Source organism: Gambusia affinis, linkage group LG07 (genome assembly GCF_019740435.1).
Source record: "Gambusia affinis linkage group LG07, SWU_Gaff_1.0, whole genome shotgun sequence".
NCBI lineage: Eukaryota > Metazoa > Chordata > Actinopteri > Cyprinodontiformes > Poeciliidae > Gambusia > Gambusia affinis.
The window spans coordinates 13,220,266-13,236,389 of NC_057874.1; the positions used below are offsets into that span (position 1 = coordinate 13,220,266).

A 16,124-nucleotide genomic window follows, 5' to 3' on the forward strand; every position below is an offset into this window, starting at 1 on the left:
CTTTAGAAAAGCTGAAAAGAAGAAAACAAAACGTAGGAACCAGGACTATGGACTAAATCAGAGGTCAGCAATCTGCGGCTCCTAAAAGCCTCCATAGTGGCTCTAACTAAGTCACTTCAGACGAAACATTTTTAAAAAAGGAGCAATTTTTACAAAATACAGATAATAAAGAACAATTGTTTTAACAGTTTTTCAAAAAGAACAATTAAAAATAAATAAATGAATTAAGCTAAGTTCACTGTTTTTACAGTTTTTTTTATAAAGAGCTATTTTAAAAAAAATAAAGTAAAATTAAAAGTTTACTGTTTTTACAGTACTTCGAAAACAAGGTTTTAAAAATGAAGCTAATTAAATTTAATTGTTTTTACAGTTTTTTTATAAAGAGCTATTTTAATAAAATAAAGGTAATTACAGTTCACTGTTTTTACAGTTTTTTATTTTAATAAAATAAAGGTAATTAAAGTTCACTGTTTTTACAGTTTTTTATTTTAATAAAATAAAGATAATTAAAGTTCACTGTTTTTACAGTTTTTTTTATAAAGAGCTATTTAAAAAAAAATAAAGTAAAATTAAAAGTTTACTGTTTTTACAGTACTTCGAAAACAAGGTTTTAAAAATGAAGCTAATTAAATTTAATTGTTGTTACAGTTTTTTTATAAAGAGCTATTTTAATAAAATAAAGGTAATTACAGTTCACTGTTTTTACAGTTTTTTATTTTAATAAAATAAAGGTAATTAAAGTTCACTGTTTTTACAGTTTTTATTTTAATAAAATAAAGGTAATTAAAGTTCACTGTTTTTACAGTTTTTTATTTTAATAAAATAAAGGTAATTAAAGTTCACTGTTTTTACAGTTTTTTATTTTAATAAAATAAAGGTAATTAAAGTTCACTGTTTTTACAGTTTTTTATTTTAATAAAATAAAGGTAATTAAAGTTCACTGTTTTTACAGTTTTTTATTTTAATAAAATAAAGGTAATTAAAGTTCACTGTTTTTACAGTTTTTTATTTTAATAAAATAAAGGTAATTAAAGTTCACTGTTTTTGCAGTTTTTTATTTTAATAAAATAAAGGTAATTAAAGTTCACTGTTTTTGCAGTATTTCAAAAAGAGCTGTTTTTAAACAGTGTTCGCTAATTAAGTTTACGGTAATTGTTTTTACAATTTTTTTTTTTCAAAAAGAGGAATTTTTTTTTCACAATAAGCTTATCAACTGTTAACTGTCTTTACAGTTTATAGGTGATTTTGATACAGTATTTCTATAACAGGATGCTAAGTGCTGTTCTCTCTGTAAACTGAGTGCTGTTCACCACAAAGGAGACGATCGATGTGTTTTTAATGATTTTGGTAAAAAGACAAAAAAAAAAGGTAAATATTTTTACTTTTACATAATTTTTCACACTAACTACATATACTTAAATAAAGTATTTTTAAAGTGAGAATTTTTCCCTGCAATAATAATAATAATAATAATAATAATAATAATAATAATAATAATAATAATAATAATAATAATAATAATAATAATAATAATAATAATAACAGCTTTAACTCCAGTCAAGTGAAGACCTCCACCATGCAGATGTCTGTGTATCATTTTAATGATCATGGATCTTTTTTTCTGTCAGTATCCTGACAGAAAAGCACAGAAACACAACAACACTTGCTAGCATTTTACTAAGAACCCTGAACACAGTTTCCCAACACGGCGGCACTGCAGAGGGGCATTCACGTTCCTGAAACAGACCATTTCACACTTGACCGCGATCGCACGCCCACACATTTGACACGGTTTTAGGAGTCATGCTCTCATGCAAAACCCTGGGGCCAAAATAGCACCAGAACAACACGTAGAGTATGAAAGTCAGGCCAACGGGATATTTCTCACAACGTTTGCCACATATTCACATTACAGTAAGGTTAAAGGCTGGAACACAGAGGACTGAATTACAAGTACTACAATCCAGGCAACCTGAGTCGAGGGTCACACCTAACACCAGAAATATTTCCTATAACATGATTGACCACTCAGGAAAAAAATAAATAAAATTAAAGTGCATTTTCACAAATATAAGAAGCAAATGCTAACTAAATGCTCTTTGTTTAGTTTGGATTCAAATTAGTGGCACCAAAGCTGCTTGCTCCTTGTTCTGTTACCACATTGGGGAGTCAGCCAGCTCACTGCAGAGAAAACAGATGAAAGTTTCACAGAACACGCAATCAAACAATATCGTAATAGAGAACAATAAACAACTAACTTGCAGCTGATTTTAAATGAGTTTTAATTTGTGGTACACCTCCGTCACCGTGGGCAGCAGCTTCACAATAATTTGGGGCTTTCGATGATTTAGTTGAACCGTTTTTCCTAAATACAAACACAGTTATTTAGAACTTGTGTTATTTTAAATGTGCACTTAATGTCTCTGGCGACTCACTGGTGAAATGTTCCTTGGAAGGAAAATCGACTGCACAGTTTTTCCAACCTGGCAGGAATGTTTCAACTCTTTTCATTAGAAATGGTGCAGCTCATTGTGCCTGCTTGGTTTCCAGGCATGGACTTGGCTTTTAAACGCAGCCCAGCACATTTCTAAGCATCATCAATCAGGGATCAGATCAGTGAACCTGTTTTACCCATTAAAAGTCCAGTTTAGGACCATTGTCCTGTTGGAAAACCCAACATGTCCACGTTTCAGCCCTCTAGTTGAAGGTTAGTTTAGAGGTAGTCCTCACTCATTATTCCTTCATCTTTGTGAAGTGCATCAATATAAGCGGCAGAAAACAAACCCTCAGCATGATGGGGGTTTATTCCTGGATATAGTTGGATATAGCAGGCAGATTTAGTGAAATCAACCTTTTTGAGCTAGATGGAAGATTACTGATGACTGCAAAAAGCATGCGGTTCATGTGCAAACTGGGCTGTGTGCATGTATTTGACTCTGTGTTAATAATTAAAACTTGTGCTGCCATTTCTTGTTTGTTTTGTTTTTTTTAATCATTCGAGTTGTATGCATCATTTGATATAAAAAAAAAAAAGAGTGGTTCAAACAAATCAAAAGCCGCAAATTAAACATGACACATATCATCACGATGGAGGGATGAAAAGTCCTCATCAGCGCGATGTACATTTCCACTCTGATGTGTTTCAGCGACACAGCCTCTCAGGAAAGATTGTGTAAGAGAGGATATTCAGAGCAGTGCTCTGTGTGGCTGGACTCTTCTCACCTCAAGACGGGGTTGACGAGTTCAGGCAGGATCAGCTGCTTCGCTTCGCCGGTCTGGGGTTTGTTGAGCTGAGATTTTTCATCCTGATTTCACAGACAAAATGGAAAAAAAACCTGAGTCGGAGCCTGTGATGCCGACCGGTGTTTCCAGGGTCGGATCTACCAGCTTCCAGGAAAATATGAGTTTTATGTGCTACATTGAAAACTAAAAATTATTTCTGCATGTCAAACATAGGAGGATGTGGCTCATTACAAATTTCTGAAGTGATTTCTCAGTGTAATTTAACATGCTGCTTTCTAATTTAACATAGCAGCCAGCTGTGCTGCGGCACATAAAGGAAAAACATAAACATTTTTATTATTAGGTCTGCTGTTTTTTTATTTTTCTCCATCTCTTCAACAGAACTGCAGATAATAAAATTACTGGTGACATTCCAACAGTATGATGTTCTTTCCTGAAGCTTGGAGTTTGTTTAGTTAACTTGCTGTCGCGTAAGACAACACAAGGGGGGTGGAACAAAATAATCCAAACACATAAAGTAGCATTTGCCTTGCATGCTTACTAAATTAAAAATGTAATATGTCTCTTCTGTGCTCAATGGCAATTACATGATTTACATTTGAATATTAACAGGCTAGTTATTAAGGTGATTTTTGGTTATCTTATCATTTTTCTTATTCCACACTGTTTGCTTTCGTCTAATTTATTCACACCGTCCCTGCAGACAGACCGTCTTGCCCCGGCCGGTTTCTGAAGCAGGCGTAAACCCGGATGTTCAACAATGAAACTGGAGCAAACACTCATGACACAGCAGAGCTGCAGGAATCTCTTGAGACAACAATCAAATATTGACCCACTCAGAGTGGGTCAATCCCTAATGCAGGCGCTGTTAATGGTTGTTTGGTTTAGGGCAGAGCAGGCGGGCGGCCGTACCTGTGAGTCAACGGGCGACTCGTCACCCTCGCTTTGGCTCAGAGTCTCAGCTGGGATCTCAGCGGTGGATCTTTCCACCAAGCAGGAAGATGAAGAAGCAGATCTGGGAGCAGCTGATGGAGCGAAATCCCCTTTCTCAGATGAAGAACCTGGAGCTGTTTCAAGATTTTCCTTATTTTAAGCCTCCTTAGAAAAAGTTGCCGGTCCGGTTCATGAAAATCCTTTTCCATACTCACAAGTACATTTAACTTCTGTGTTGTTTGGGTTCGTTTCGTCCCCGATGCCCAGCTTCATCTCCAGCTGCCGAATGCAGGTCACCAAATCCTGGAAGGTTTCAGTCAGACAGGTTATCACAAAAAAGTTTAGTATAATGTCTCTGTAAGTGGAGAAAAAACACACACTCACAACAAAAACAGCAGGCAGAACGTTTCGCGAACTTCTGAAATTATTCTTTTTTATTCTTAATTATTTTATTTTTTTGTGACATTTTACGTTTGAAATAAATGAAGATTTGTTTTCACTTCAATTTAAAGGTAAATAATTCTCAACTCTTGCTTAGCTCTATTTCACGTTTATAACTCCAGGTTAAGAGAGGTTTGGTTTTAGACGATTATTTTAACTCAGATATTCAACTCAGTTAAAAGTAATTAAAAAGCGTAAACTGGAATATGCGTGCAGTAAGTTTACCTACTTTGACACGCGACACATTACAGCTAGTTTATTAATTTCAAATTAAAAACGGGCTCATTCTGCCCAAACTGTATGAAGCTAAACGTTTGATGATCATATTTGATAGTAAATTACAATCTGTGAATTGCGATTAGAGATTATATGTTTATGTCAGGTTTCTACTTTGACAATCTAACACTGTGAATCACATTTCAACAACCTGGACTTAAAGCACAAATTGGTAACAAAAAGTTTATTTATTTACTAAACTAAAAATGATGTTATTTACTAAAAGTGACATATTTAGCTACACAGTCTACATGCTGGGCATCAGATAAGCAGAAGATGCATCTCATCTAGAGATGAAGCTGGGCATCGGGGAATCATGTTTCACTAGGATTTTTAGAATAACGCGTTCAAGCAAAACGATGACGATGAGAGAAGTTTCACAATGAACCCCGAGTTGCTTGTGGCGTTGAAGCCTTGCCTGCTTGTGCAGTAGCTCCTGCTCTCTGCCTTTCTGGACCTTCCTCAGAGCGGCCTTCAGCTGCTGCAGCTCTCGCTTGGCGTCGCTCAGCAGCACCTGCAGGGGGAACAGCAACCTCACACCCTGGGACATCTGACAAGGCCCGCCTCCTGTCCCGCTGATCACATGTCGGGAACTGTTTGCCCTGGTTGCCAGCGTGCGTGTAAGAAAAGAACTCCGCCGAACTCTGGCATGCTTCTCCGAAACACATTCTGAGCAACCATGAGCGACGCCCTTCACGTTTTGAGCGGATGGTGTGTCGATGCTTTGACTCTTGCTGTGTTTTGGTACCTCACCTTTTCTCTCCCGAGCTCTGCCTCCAGGTTGTCTCGTTCAGTCCTCTCCTCCTGGAGCCACTCCTCCTTCCTCTGCAGCTCACATGTCAGATCCTGGACTTTCTTCTTGTCAATCTGCACCCGAAAAAATGATAAAAATAGGTTTGAGAATAAGTTTGGTTCCACATATGTCTCACGCATGCCCTGCACCAGGTCCTGCTGGATCTTCACCTCTGCTGCATGCCTGTAAGCTTCTCTCTCCAGGGCCCAGGTGGCCCGCTCCTCCCTGAGGGCCAGGTCCTGGTCTGACAGCTGCAGGGTGAACTGCGCCACCTGGAGGCGGGCTTGGTGCAGCTCAGCGTGGGTGTGGTTCCGCTGGGTGCTCAGGTCTCGCAGCTCGTTGCGCAGGCCTTCGGCTACATGGTCGCTGGCTTCCAGCTGCTCCTGCAGGCTGTGCAGCTCTGCAGCCGAGGCCTCCACTTCCACCTGGGGGAGAGGTGAAGAGTCACTGAAACAATCAGAGGGATAGAGGGTGGGCAGAGCACCCAAAAACTGTGCACAAGTAAGAGTAGCTTCAACAAATTTTTACTCAGGTAACTGTAAAAAAAATAGTCTTCCAAGAAATTACTCAAAAGTAAAAAGTATTAAATACTGAGTAACTGATCAAAACATCAGGTTTGGGGATCATCGAATGGACAAAAATATAAAGTCATGTGTAAATTTTGGTATTTTAAAGACCAAAATGAAAATTATTTATATAAATAACATAATTACAAAAGAACGAAATCAGGCAAATGAAAATTTTCCAAAGAAACTGCAGGTGTGTGTGTGTGTATGCGTGCGTGGGTGTGTGTGTGTGTGTGTGTGTGTATCTGGTGAATCTTTTGTTAAAGCAGGTTTTTTCTTCATTCAGTTTTTCTGACGGTGTATCCAGAGGTTTTACTCAAGTAAGAGTAGCGATATTTCATACTGAACTTACTGAAGTGAAAGTAAAACATAACTTGTTCTTTTCACAAAGCTGCCCATCTTTGTGACTAAGCTACCATCAGAGTTTCATACCTGCAGGGATTTCCTTTTTTCCTCATCGTGCTTTATCTGGGCGGACATTTTCTTCACTCTCTCCTTCAACCTGTGAACACAAAGATAAAGTTAGCTTTAGTTGCAATTAATGAGATGCAGTCACATAAATATTTCAGACTCTTACCTTTGCAGCTCCATGTTTGCTTGCTCTTCTCTGTCAGCCAGAACCTTCACCTCGTCCCTCAGGTCTTGGACTTGCTGCTGGTTCTCCCCCTTTTCAGCCACAAGTTTTCTCAGTTCAGATCTCTGAATTTCCTGACTGTACTTTACATCCTTTCAGCATAAGACATGATTGATTACAGTGTTTTAGAAAATATCACTTGGAAACCTTTTGCCATATTAAAGCTGCAAGCTTTAAATGGATGAAAAGAGTTTTCCAAAAACTGAGGAGTGGGAGGATATTGAAGCATGGTTTCCAAATTTCCTTTACAAGTAGCAGTTATTTTTTAGACTCAAAGCTAAGTCATAGGAGCAATATAGATACCAAATTTGGACCTAAAGCGACTGATTTTTTTTTTTCATTTTCTGTGCTTGAAATTAGTCAGACCAGACCTGAAATTTAATTAAAAATTTCACCACAGATTTTTTTTTTTTTTTTTTTTTTTTTGCTTCCAGCTTGGTTTGTAAGCCTCTCTCTCTTTTAAAAGAATCATATCCTCAGCAAGACGCTGCCATGGCCACGTTTTGTGTGATGGTATGTTCAAGATTATGCAAAATATTAGTTTTTAACATCACAAAGCATTTTGCATGTAAAAAAAAAGAAAAAGAAAAATCAATGTTAGTCTGATTTATACAAAGCACATTATTCCACTTGGTTATTTTATTTCTTGCAGGTTTGTGGAGAAAGAAAAATGGGACTTCTCATATTTGTTTGTATTTTGCTGGTCATCCATAAAAGCCAGCAGACTGACAGTCCTGGTAGAATCAGCAGAGCTGCTCTCTGCAGCTCCTCCAGAGACATCATTAGTTTATAGAAGTCTTTTCTCTCTATTATTTCAGTTCCTGCTATACTCCACTTTTTTAAAATATCTGCTAATATACTGAACATTTCCTTCCACTTCACAATTATAGACAACTTTGTCTTGATCTATCAAATTTAATCTCAATGAAATACATTTAGGTTTGTGGTTTCAATGTGAAAAATCTGTGAAAATGTAAATAGGGTTGGGGATATCTTTGTGTTCAAGACAGTTTAGCTGTGGGATTTATGTTCAGTGTGTTTTAGTTTGTGGATAAAAACAAATGTGATTCAGAGTCCAGGCCCTTCTTACCGTGTGTTTTTCTTCCAGCCTCTTCAGCATCTCACAGCTCTGCCTCAGGTTGCCTCTGAGCTCACTGATCTCCTCCTTCATTGCCTGCCTCTCCGTCTCCCACTCCAGTCTTGCTCTTTTGCTGGTCTCTTTTTCGGTCTCCACCTCCTTCTTGGCTTCATCCAGAGCTCGCTGCAAGCCCGCCTGTTTTTTGAGGCTCTGCTCGAGCCGACTCTGGTGACGATAAAGGCAAACATGGACAAGTTTATTCCTTTTTACAGAAACCAGTAAGAGGATTCGCTAATTCCTCAACGTTGGCATCTTCATCACAGTTTACCATCACAGTGAATGTAGGAGTTTCCCTCCCTCACCTGCAGCAGCTGCGCTCTGGGGATGACCAGCATCAGCTCCTCTTCCTCTCCATCTTCCTCGTCCTGTTCTTCCTTCAGCGTCTCCAGCTCCTCCAGCGGCTTTGGGGCACAGAACGTGAACGAACGACTGCGACCACAAACCCTTCCCACCTTATCCACATAAACAAACTGGTACTCCACAGCACTGGGGCGAGGCAAGTACGACGCTGCAGAAGAAATATAAAGCTTTACTGTTTATACTCAGGCTTATAGTTTCAAATATGGTAAACCTAAACATTAACAGGTTAATAGATAAAAAGCTCTTGAGCTGGATATTCTTAGTTGGTCTTTGGGTTTTGTACTGGAAACTGTGGAAAAGCATTTAAAACTTGTAACAGCTGCATATTTATAAACCTGTTCTACTTAACTATAAATAGTTTACACATTTCTGTTAAAATGCAAAACATGATTTCAATATTCCTTGTGGTGTTTTTAGGCACACAAAATTCATCTTGTGCTTTATGATATTAAAATGACCACACAAGCTTAATGCATCAATTATATTACAACTGGGGGGGAAATGTGCAGAGTTTCAAAAAAGCTAACAATATTGCCTGATTCATTTTTTGCCGCTATGAGAGAAAGTATCTTCAATGCTTCAATGTACTCACATTGGCTGAATCTTTATAAAATAATATAAGTACAGAAGCAGTTTTTTGTTGTTCTGTGTTATAGTGCCAGGAATCTGCATGTCTAAACGCTGCGACACCAAATGTATCATTTCTGAAATTTCTTTTACGATGTTAAAAACTTGCGGTGACCAGATTAAATATATTTCAAAATATGTTATTCTCTACAAAAAAGCAGAATGCTGTCAAAGCTTAATGTATCAGTTATAATAGAGAAGAATATTGAGAAACTACTGATTTTTTTTTTGTAAACGGTTGCAGTTCAGCCCCAAATCTATGCAAATTATTAATCATTTTTGTTGGAGGCAGGTGTCTTTAAAATGATAACAAAACAAAGTGAAAGAAGAATCAAAAAAAATCAAAGGTATGAATAGTTTTGGATTCACCTGTGGAAAAATGTTAAAGAGCTGTTGTTGACATGACTGAATCTTCTCTTAAAGCTAATTTTTAACTCAACTTGAAGTGTTCGTTTTTACAGTCACCGTTATTATATTTGAGGTTTTTTTTATTGCACTTTGGTCAGCTGTGTTGTTTTTAAAGTGCTTTGTGAATACAGCACCGATACAGATTCAGTCTGATTATGTTGTAGCTGAGCGTGGTGAGACGTGCTGCAAGTAATTCATAAATTTAATTGGTACCCTGGAAAACGGCACAGTGGTCGACGCTGGCTCCCTCCGTGTAGCCCTCAGGAACCAGAGCCCATGTGTAGGTGTGATACTGTTTGACTGAAGACCAGCCCATCTGCCACACAGGAGACACAGTACAACCCGTAAAACATAAACTGGGCGAAGCAGATTCTTTCCATCATTCGCTCAAGGGTTAAAAATTGATGCTAACGTGGGTTATTATACCTGAAAAATCCCTATCCAGTCACTGCTGCTCCACCCATGTTCTGATGTCAGACTGTAATGGCACTCCACCCTGGTTTGGGGGAAGTACAACTGTCCCACATTTCGAAACACCACCGCCGGCTGTTTATCCATAAGTAACAGGAAGCTCTGCTGTTGAGGAAGAAAACACACATGGGTCTGGTTTGATGAGCTCCAATTTCCCTCTGGATGAGAACAGCTGATGAAAGGTGATAGCTGAGCTCAGGAATGCAGCTGTGTGCTCATAGCAAGCAAGGAGCTCATACACAAACACACACACACACACGCACGCACGCACACACACACAGGCACACACACGCACACGAACACACACACACACCGTCTGTTGGAGTTTAGTTCAAGCAAAACCTGCAAGTCATATTAAATACCCCAAGAGTAAACAATAGGAATAGTGGAAATTATGAATCAGATTTTGGAATGGGTTATATTAAAAGTATTTTACTTAGTCACAGTAAAAACTAATCTAATCCTTCTAACATGAAAAAAACATTATTAAATTTGGTTGAGCAAAGTTTCAGAGGAAATACATTTTAAAAATGTCAATTTCAATCCAAGACACTTAAAATAATGTCACACTTGCTAAGTTTAGATCTATAAATTTTAAAAATCAATTTAAAACTCATCTTAATGCTAGTATCTTTTTTTTTTATGTCAAATTTTGATAATGAACAATGAATCAGACCTTAATCTCTTGAGAAATGTAGTCCTGCCTTCAGCTCCTCGTGAGAGATCCGATCAGTCTGGAGAAAGTGATGAGCAATTCTGTCAGGTGCAGGAGTTTCACAACATCCTCTGGACCATGTGAAGTCCACATAAACATCTCTTGATACAGAAGGGATTATGGGAGATGTAGTGAGTGCATCGCTGGTAAGGGGGCAAAGTCGCTCTAAAGACTTCAACTCCCAGAAAAGAAAACATATTCCAAGCGTGTGCTACTTGTAGTTTGGACATGTTGCAATAATCAGAGGCTGTGCAGGACTGGGGAGATACTGTCACACCGTGTAAATGATACCAAGAACAAGGGACAAAAATAGCTAAAGTCATGTGAACCTTTTTTTTTCTATATGTATATATAGAAAATGTTTGTTGTTTAAGCAAATTCATTATTTTTAAGTTTCATGTTCAGGGCAAGCTGTGGGCCACTTACTATATTTATATCCTGTGACTTTGCTAAAATGTTGTTCCCACGTTGGACGCTAGATGGCAGTGCAGCGGCGCTCCACGGTTAAGATACAACCAAAAATAAGAGAAAAAGAAGGCAAGCTAATAAAACAGTAAGACTTCACATATTTTAGACCCCTCCGATTTAACCATGGACTTCAAATTGGCAATAAATGTTTCATTAGTTTGCCAACATTCTTTGATGATGAAATCAATTTAATCTTCAACAAGCTTCAAGACAGGGCAGTTCTTCAGAGGCTGGAAGCTCAAAAAGACAAAATAAACCAAGTGCAGTTCCCTTTTCAGCCTTCCTGTTATAAATATTTTCAAACTAGGTTGGTGCTTGTTTAACACACTGCGAAAATATTTATACTAAGTGGCAAAAAACATGCTGAATCACAGGTAAAAAATTAATTTTTTATGACTTTTATATTTTCCAGAAAACAAAATATTAAGAAAAGATTTAACATTAATTTGTAGAAAGAAGTGTTTTTATTTTAGTAGCAAAAACCCTGAAAGACACAGAACCCTAAAACAGACCTGAGGAAAACAACCAATACATTATGAAAACAAAACAAAAAAGACAAACAGAAGTATAAAAAATAGCGTCTCACGTGCAACATTTCTTTCAGCAGGATGTAATACAGCATACGTAGATATTAGATGTAGCCATGGTTACATTTAGGTGCCATTTTAGAGGTTTGACAGGAGAAACTACTAAAATGGCAGGAGAAACTAAAGTCTAACTGATGATTTATTTCTACATATTTGTTGTCATTTTCATTACAACATAAAAGGGGAACAGAGTGTCCTGAGCTTCAGATATATGGAAGAAATAACTGTTTGATTCCCCGCTGAATTGTGGCCCGGCACAGAGAACTGGATTTTGGTCTCATCTGACTAGAACTAGGTTCTGTTTTGAGGATTAATATTTAATGCACTCTCAATCATTCAAATGCTCACTGGCAAACTTCAGATGAAGAGTTTATGTCCCTACCCATAACGGAGCGACTCAAATTTCTACAAAACATAAAGTAGCAAAGTCATAAACATGGAACGAAGGACGTAAGAAGGGACACAAAGAGCAAAAAAAAGAAAGGAAGGATGCAAGGAATGAGAGGAAGAAAGGAAAGAATGGACAGAAAGAATAACAGAATGAAATGAAAGAAAATGAAGACAGAAGGGGGAACGAAAGAACTAAAAGAAGGTAGGAATAAATGAAAGACACAATCAAAAGAACCAAAGTAGGATACAAAGGTAGAATGACGGAAGGAAGATAGGAAAGAGACAAAAAAGGAAAGAAGTACCAGAAAGGTAGCAAGAAAAGGAAGGAAGGCAGGCTGGCGCATTCGGACCCTGGGGTTATAAACCACATCCGGAATTACAGAAACTTTTGTTTACTCTTATTTTCATACCAATTTAGCCCAAAATACATTCAGAAATAAAATACCCTACCTTTCCAGGCTGCATGAGTCCTTCATAAAGTTCAGCATAACGACGGACCAAACTCCCTTCTCAGATGTGGGCAATCTACCAGCGAGAAGAAACCTAAAACGTACAAACAGTTTCTACAACAGAAACAGTGATGTTTTGTAGTTCTGAGGATGAATATTTAATGCACTTCTTGCAGTCATTACTGACGGGGAGACATGCCAACTCTGTAGACCTGTGTTAAGATTTCTCCACATGAAGGTCAAAGAGGAAGGTCAGAGACGGTGTTTGTGATAACAAGCTGTATAGGAAGCAGCATGTGGTCGGAAGGTATTAGCAGCAGCCTTTTGCAGCAGCTCTTCACCTCCTGATGAATCATCAGATTGGATCTGCAACTCGTTAGCTGCTACTCAGGAGAGGGAGGACACCCAGGTCCGCCAGCTTGGCTTTAGCCACCTCCTCCCAGCCCTTATTGGCTAGCGGGTTCCTGGGCGACGGGTGCATGATGCCCTCGACTCGTACATGAACTACACCCTCGGCAGACAGTGCCCGCCGAGCCCGTTGCTCCGCAACCTTCCCCACGCCGATCACCATGGAGACGTCCAGCGCCTCCACCACTTTGCAGAGCGCCGCATCACACAGGGACAGCAGTTTCTCTCGCTCCGCTGCAGGCAGCTCTGGCGGCGTCAAGTTCTTCCCGCTGGCGCTCATGAAGATCAGCGGGCACAGGTTGTGAACGAAGCAGTGGCGGAAGAACTGCTCGGGCTCGCCGCACAGCTTTCTGAAGAAACCCCAAAAGCGAGCGCCGCTCACTTCGCTTTGTGTGCAGCCGAGGCCTAGGATCCGTCTCTTTGGATGCTCCTCAGCAGGGCGACCGACCTCACCTGAGATCTTCAGCCAATCAACGACTGACTTCACCTCACCGAACGGGACCTGAAACAGACAGAAACACGTCACTCATACTGAACCTTAACGGTGCAGTATGTAACTTTTATTTAAAACAAAAACAAAACTTTTCTTTTTTTTACATATTTGTTAATCTGTCACGATGTTGTGACAGTATTATGAGACAGATTATCTGTGATAAGATCAATCTCCTCCACATTCTCCCTGCATTACTAATGCCATCTGAAAAAAATGAACCGCTCCAATCAAAAACAACCAATCAGAATCAGGGGGAGAGTCTTAGTGCTGCCAATCATCCTCCACTAAATGTTTTGATGGCTTACCAATACAGAAAAAGCCTTTATACCTTCATTGGTGGCCATGCTAACTAGACTGAGCATTCACAACAGGCTGTGCTAGCTGCAGCATAGCAAACAGCAATGGGGAAAAGGGGAGGTAGGATGAGCAGCACCATAGGACACTGTGATTGACAGCGCTAACACCCTCCAACTGCCTCTAACTGGTGGTTTGTAGCACTGGGAAATGACAAATTACCTGTCTCATACCGTCACAATTTCAAAACTGTGACAATTTCAACTTCCATCCATCCATTTTCTATACACCCTTTGCCCCTAATGGGGTCGGGAGGGTTCCTAGTGCCTATCCCCAGCTAACGTTCTGGACGAGAGGCGGGATACACCCTGGACAGGTCGCCAGTCTGTCGCAGGGCAACACAGAAAACAGACAGGACAAACAACCATTCACACACACACCTACGGAGAATTTAGAGAGACCAATTAACCTGACAGTCATGTTTTTGGACTGTGGGAGGAAGTCGGAGAACCCGGAGAGAACCCACCATGCACAGGGAGAACATGCAAACTCCATGCAGAAGGACCCCGGGCCGGGAATCGTACCCAGGATCTTCTTGCTGCAAGGCAACAGCTCTACCAACTGCGCCACTGTGCAGCCCCACAATTTCAACAAATAGTTGAAATTACAATTATTTTTCCTCCACACAGACACAGCCTTTGCATGCAGGCCAAAATCTTCCACTTTGGTCTAATCTGACCCTAACACCTTTTTCCATATGGTTGCTGTTATTTTACATCACATGTGATAAAACAGGACTTTTGTCTTTTTTCCCAGATATGGCATTTTTCAATTCTCTTCGATAAAGACCAGATTTGTGAGGAAAAATAATAGTTGATCTGTCAACAAGCCCTGCCAGATAAGCTGTGGGTCTCTGCAACTCTTACACAGTTATCATGGGCCTGTGTCTCTGATTTAGGCTCCTTAGCTGCCCTCTCAGCTAGCATCGTACCATACTCTTTAAATTTTCAGATGTGTACAGCGCATTGTGCACCCAATAGCCTGTTCACTGACTAGTCGGCTTTTGAAGTTAATTGGTTGAATTGTATATTATTTTGGGGAATCACAGTTTTGGAATGTGAACAAAAATGCACACCACACTTTTGAGATTTTCTATTTGTGAAATAAAAAAAACCCAATTCAATTTTTTTTTTCTTCCGCTTCACGGTTATTGTATTTTTTGTTAACATCAAACTCTAATAAAACACCTTAAAGATTGGTACAACAGTTTTGCAGAGCAGGCTAAATGTAAACAGTGCTCTTGCTGACGATGCCCACCCCGGTCTGCGCCATGCCGAAAGGTCCGGGATTCATCCCCAGGAACAGCACCGTCTTCCCGGGCTGGCAGTACTTCTCCACGTAGCATCGGTGGGTGTCCCAGGCGTACTCCAGCGGGTTGTAGATGTAGCGGACGGGCTCTCCGAAAGTGAGCCCCCGGAGGAGGGCGTTGAGCTCTTGCTCAGCCTGCAGGAACCTGGAGGACGGGGTCCCATCTGCGGGCTCAGAGCCCCGGTTCTGTAAAGCGGAGAGCCCCGGTTCATTCCCAGACGTGCTGCCGTCCAACATATTTAAATAAGTCGCTGATTGTCAAGCTAAAAAGGCGCATTAAGTTGTTTTTATGGATCACAGCTTAAAGCCAGAACACAGAGTCGCAACAGTTTCTTCTTCTGATGCTGCATTTTACACAGAATGTGTTGGTGCCATCTACAGGAATATTTGTGTAATTACAACCGTCTTTCCCTCTTAGCCCACCAACTTTACTGTATTAGCTCTTTTGCAGGCATTTAGCGTCGAGTCTAGGTTGCTTTAAGAAGATAGATTGCAAAATTAATGCAATTACCATCATCACAGATCATGTTTAAACCCTAAATATGATCTGCTAATAAGCCAAACAAGGACACCCCTCATCTTAATCTGAATGAAGAACAGAACGATATGCTGCTAATTAGACTGCAGCCAAATCTAGCCAAGAGGGGTCTTTTGAAACATATAGGGTGTCCAAGAAAGTCCAGCAAAGGCAAGGACAGTCTCCCACGGAGGATTCAACTAAGGAGTGGAGCTGCTACTTGCAGAAGTTGCCCTGGGATGACAGCATGTAAAAGTATTTCAGCACAGAAAAACCCACCAACAATTAGAGACTCTCTAACTTGAGCACATCTCTGCTTGAATGCATATAAATGAAATAATGAGGTCATTAGAACCTGGCTGCATGCTATCAGCCACTTGATTGAGGTGTGTTGGATCAGGAACCACCAATCTAAAAGCTACAGGACACCTGCCCTCAAGGCCTGGAGTTTGACACCGATGGTCCAGGTGAACATTACGATGTCATACCAACAGTGAATCACCCCGAGAACAGACAAAGAAAATACAGCATTTTCCATTTCCCAT

The 16,124-nt window shown here is 39.7% G+C and overlaps 2 protein-coding genes across 5 annotated transcripts; both read right to left on the bottom strand.

Moving 5' to 3' along the window:
- Positions 1–1,583: 1,583 nt before the first annotated feature.
- LOC122834494 (calcium-binding and coiled-coil domain-containing protein 1-like) lies at positions 1,584–12,574 on the bottom strand. Of its 4 annotated transcripts, none has more exons than XM_044122987.1 (15): positions 12,501–12,574; positions 10,567–10,624; positions 9,846–9,995; positions 9,633–9,735; positions 8,327–8,532; positions 7,977–8,189; positions 6,830–6,978; positions 6,685–6,754; positions 5,857–6,111; positions 5,647–5,760; positions 5,312–5,407; positions 4,392–4,479; positions 4,156–4,310; positions 3,223–3,305; positions 1,584–2,181 (listed from the first exon to the last, which is right to left on the bottom strand). In XM_044122987.1, the coding sequence occupies exons 3-15, from the start codon at positions 9,975–9,977 to the stop codon at positions 2,154–2,156; spliced, it is 1,692 nt and encodes a 563-aa protein (XP_043978922.1). In that variant the 5' UTR covers positions 9,978–9,995; positions 10,567–10,624; positions 12,501–12,574; the 3' UTR covers positions 1,584–2,153. The 4 variants fall into 4 exon arrangements, with proteins under 4 accessions (XP_043978922.1, XP_043978924.1, XP_043978921.1 ...); XM_044122989.1 differs by lacking the exon at positions 12,501–12,574 and adding an exon at positions 11,032–11,107 and having other exon boundaries at positions 6,830–6,918; XM_044122986.1 differs by lacking the exon at positions 12,501–12,574 and adding an exon at positions 11,032–11,107.
- On the bottom strand, positions 11,515–15,649 carry smug1 (single-strand-selective monofunctional uracil-DNA glycosylase 1). Its single transcript, XM_044122990.1, has 2 exons — positions 15,012–15,649; positions 11,515–13,409 (listed from the first exon to the last, which is right to left on the bottom strand). Exons 1-2 carry the CDS (start codon positions 15,297–15,299, stop codon positions 12,876–12,878), a joined length of 822 nt encoding a protein of 273 aa, XP_043978925.1. The 5' UTR covers positions 15,300–15,649; the 3' UTR covers positions 11,515–12,875.
- Between the last annotated feature and the right edge of the window lie 475 nt (positions 15,650–16,124).

Excerpts from the sequence above, each read along its gene's own strand:
- smug1 (XM_044122990.1), bottom strand. The coding sequence starts at position 15,299 with ATGTTGGACGGCAGCACGTCTGGGAATGAACCGGGGCTCTCCGCTTTA. Across the intron at positions 13,410-15,011 it reads TCGGCATGGCGCAGACCGGG|GTCCCGTTCGGTGAGGTGAA; the intron begins GTGGGCATCGTC and ends TGTCTGTTTCAG.
- LOC122834494 (XM_044122987.1), bottom strand. The coding sequence starts at position 9,977 with ATGGATAAACAGCCGGCGGTGGTGTTTCGAAATGTGGGACAGTTGTAC. Across the intron at positions 5,761-5,856 it reads CTTACAGGCATGCAGCAGAG|ATTGACAAGAAGAAAGTCCA; the intron begins GTGAAGATCCAG and ends TTTCGGGTGCAG. Across the intron at positions 4,311-4,391 it reads CACAGAAGTTAAATGTACTT|CTCCAGGTTCTTCATCTGAG; the intron begins GTGAGTATGGAA and ends ATCTTGAAACAG.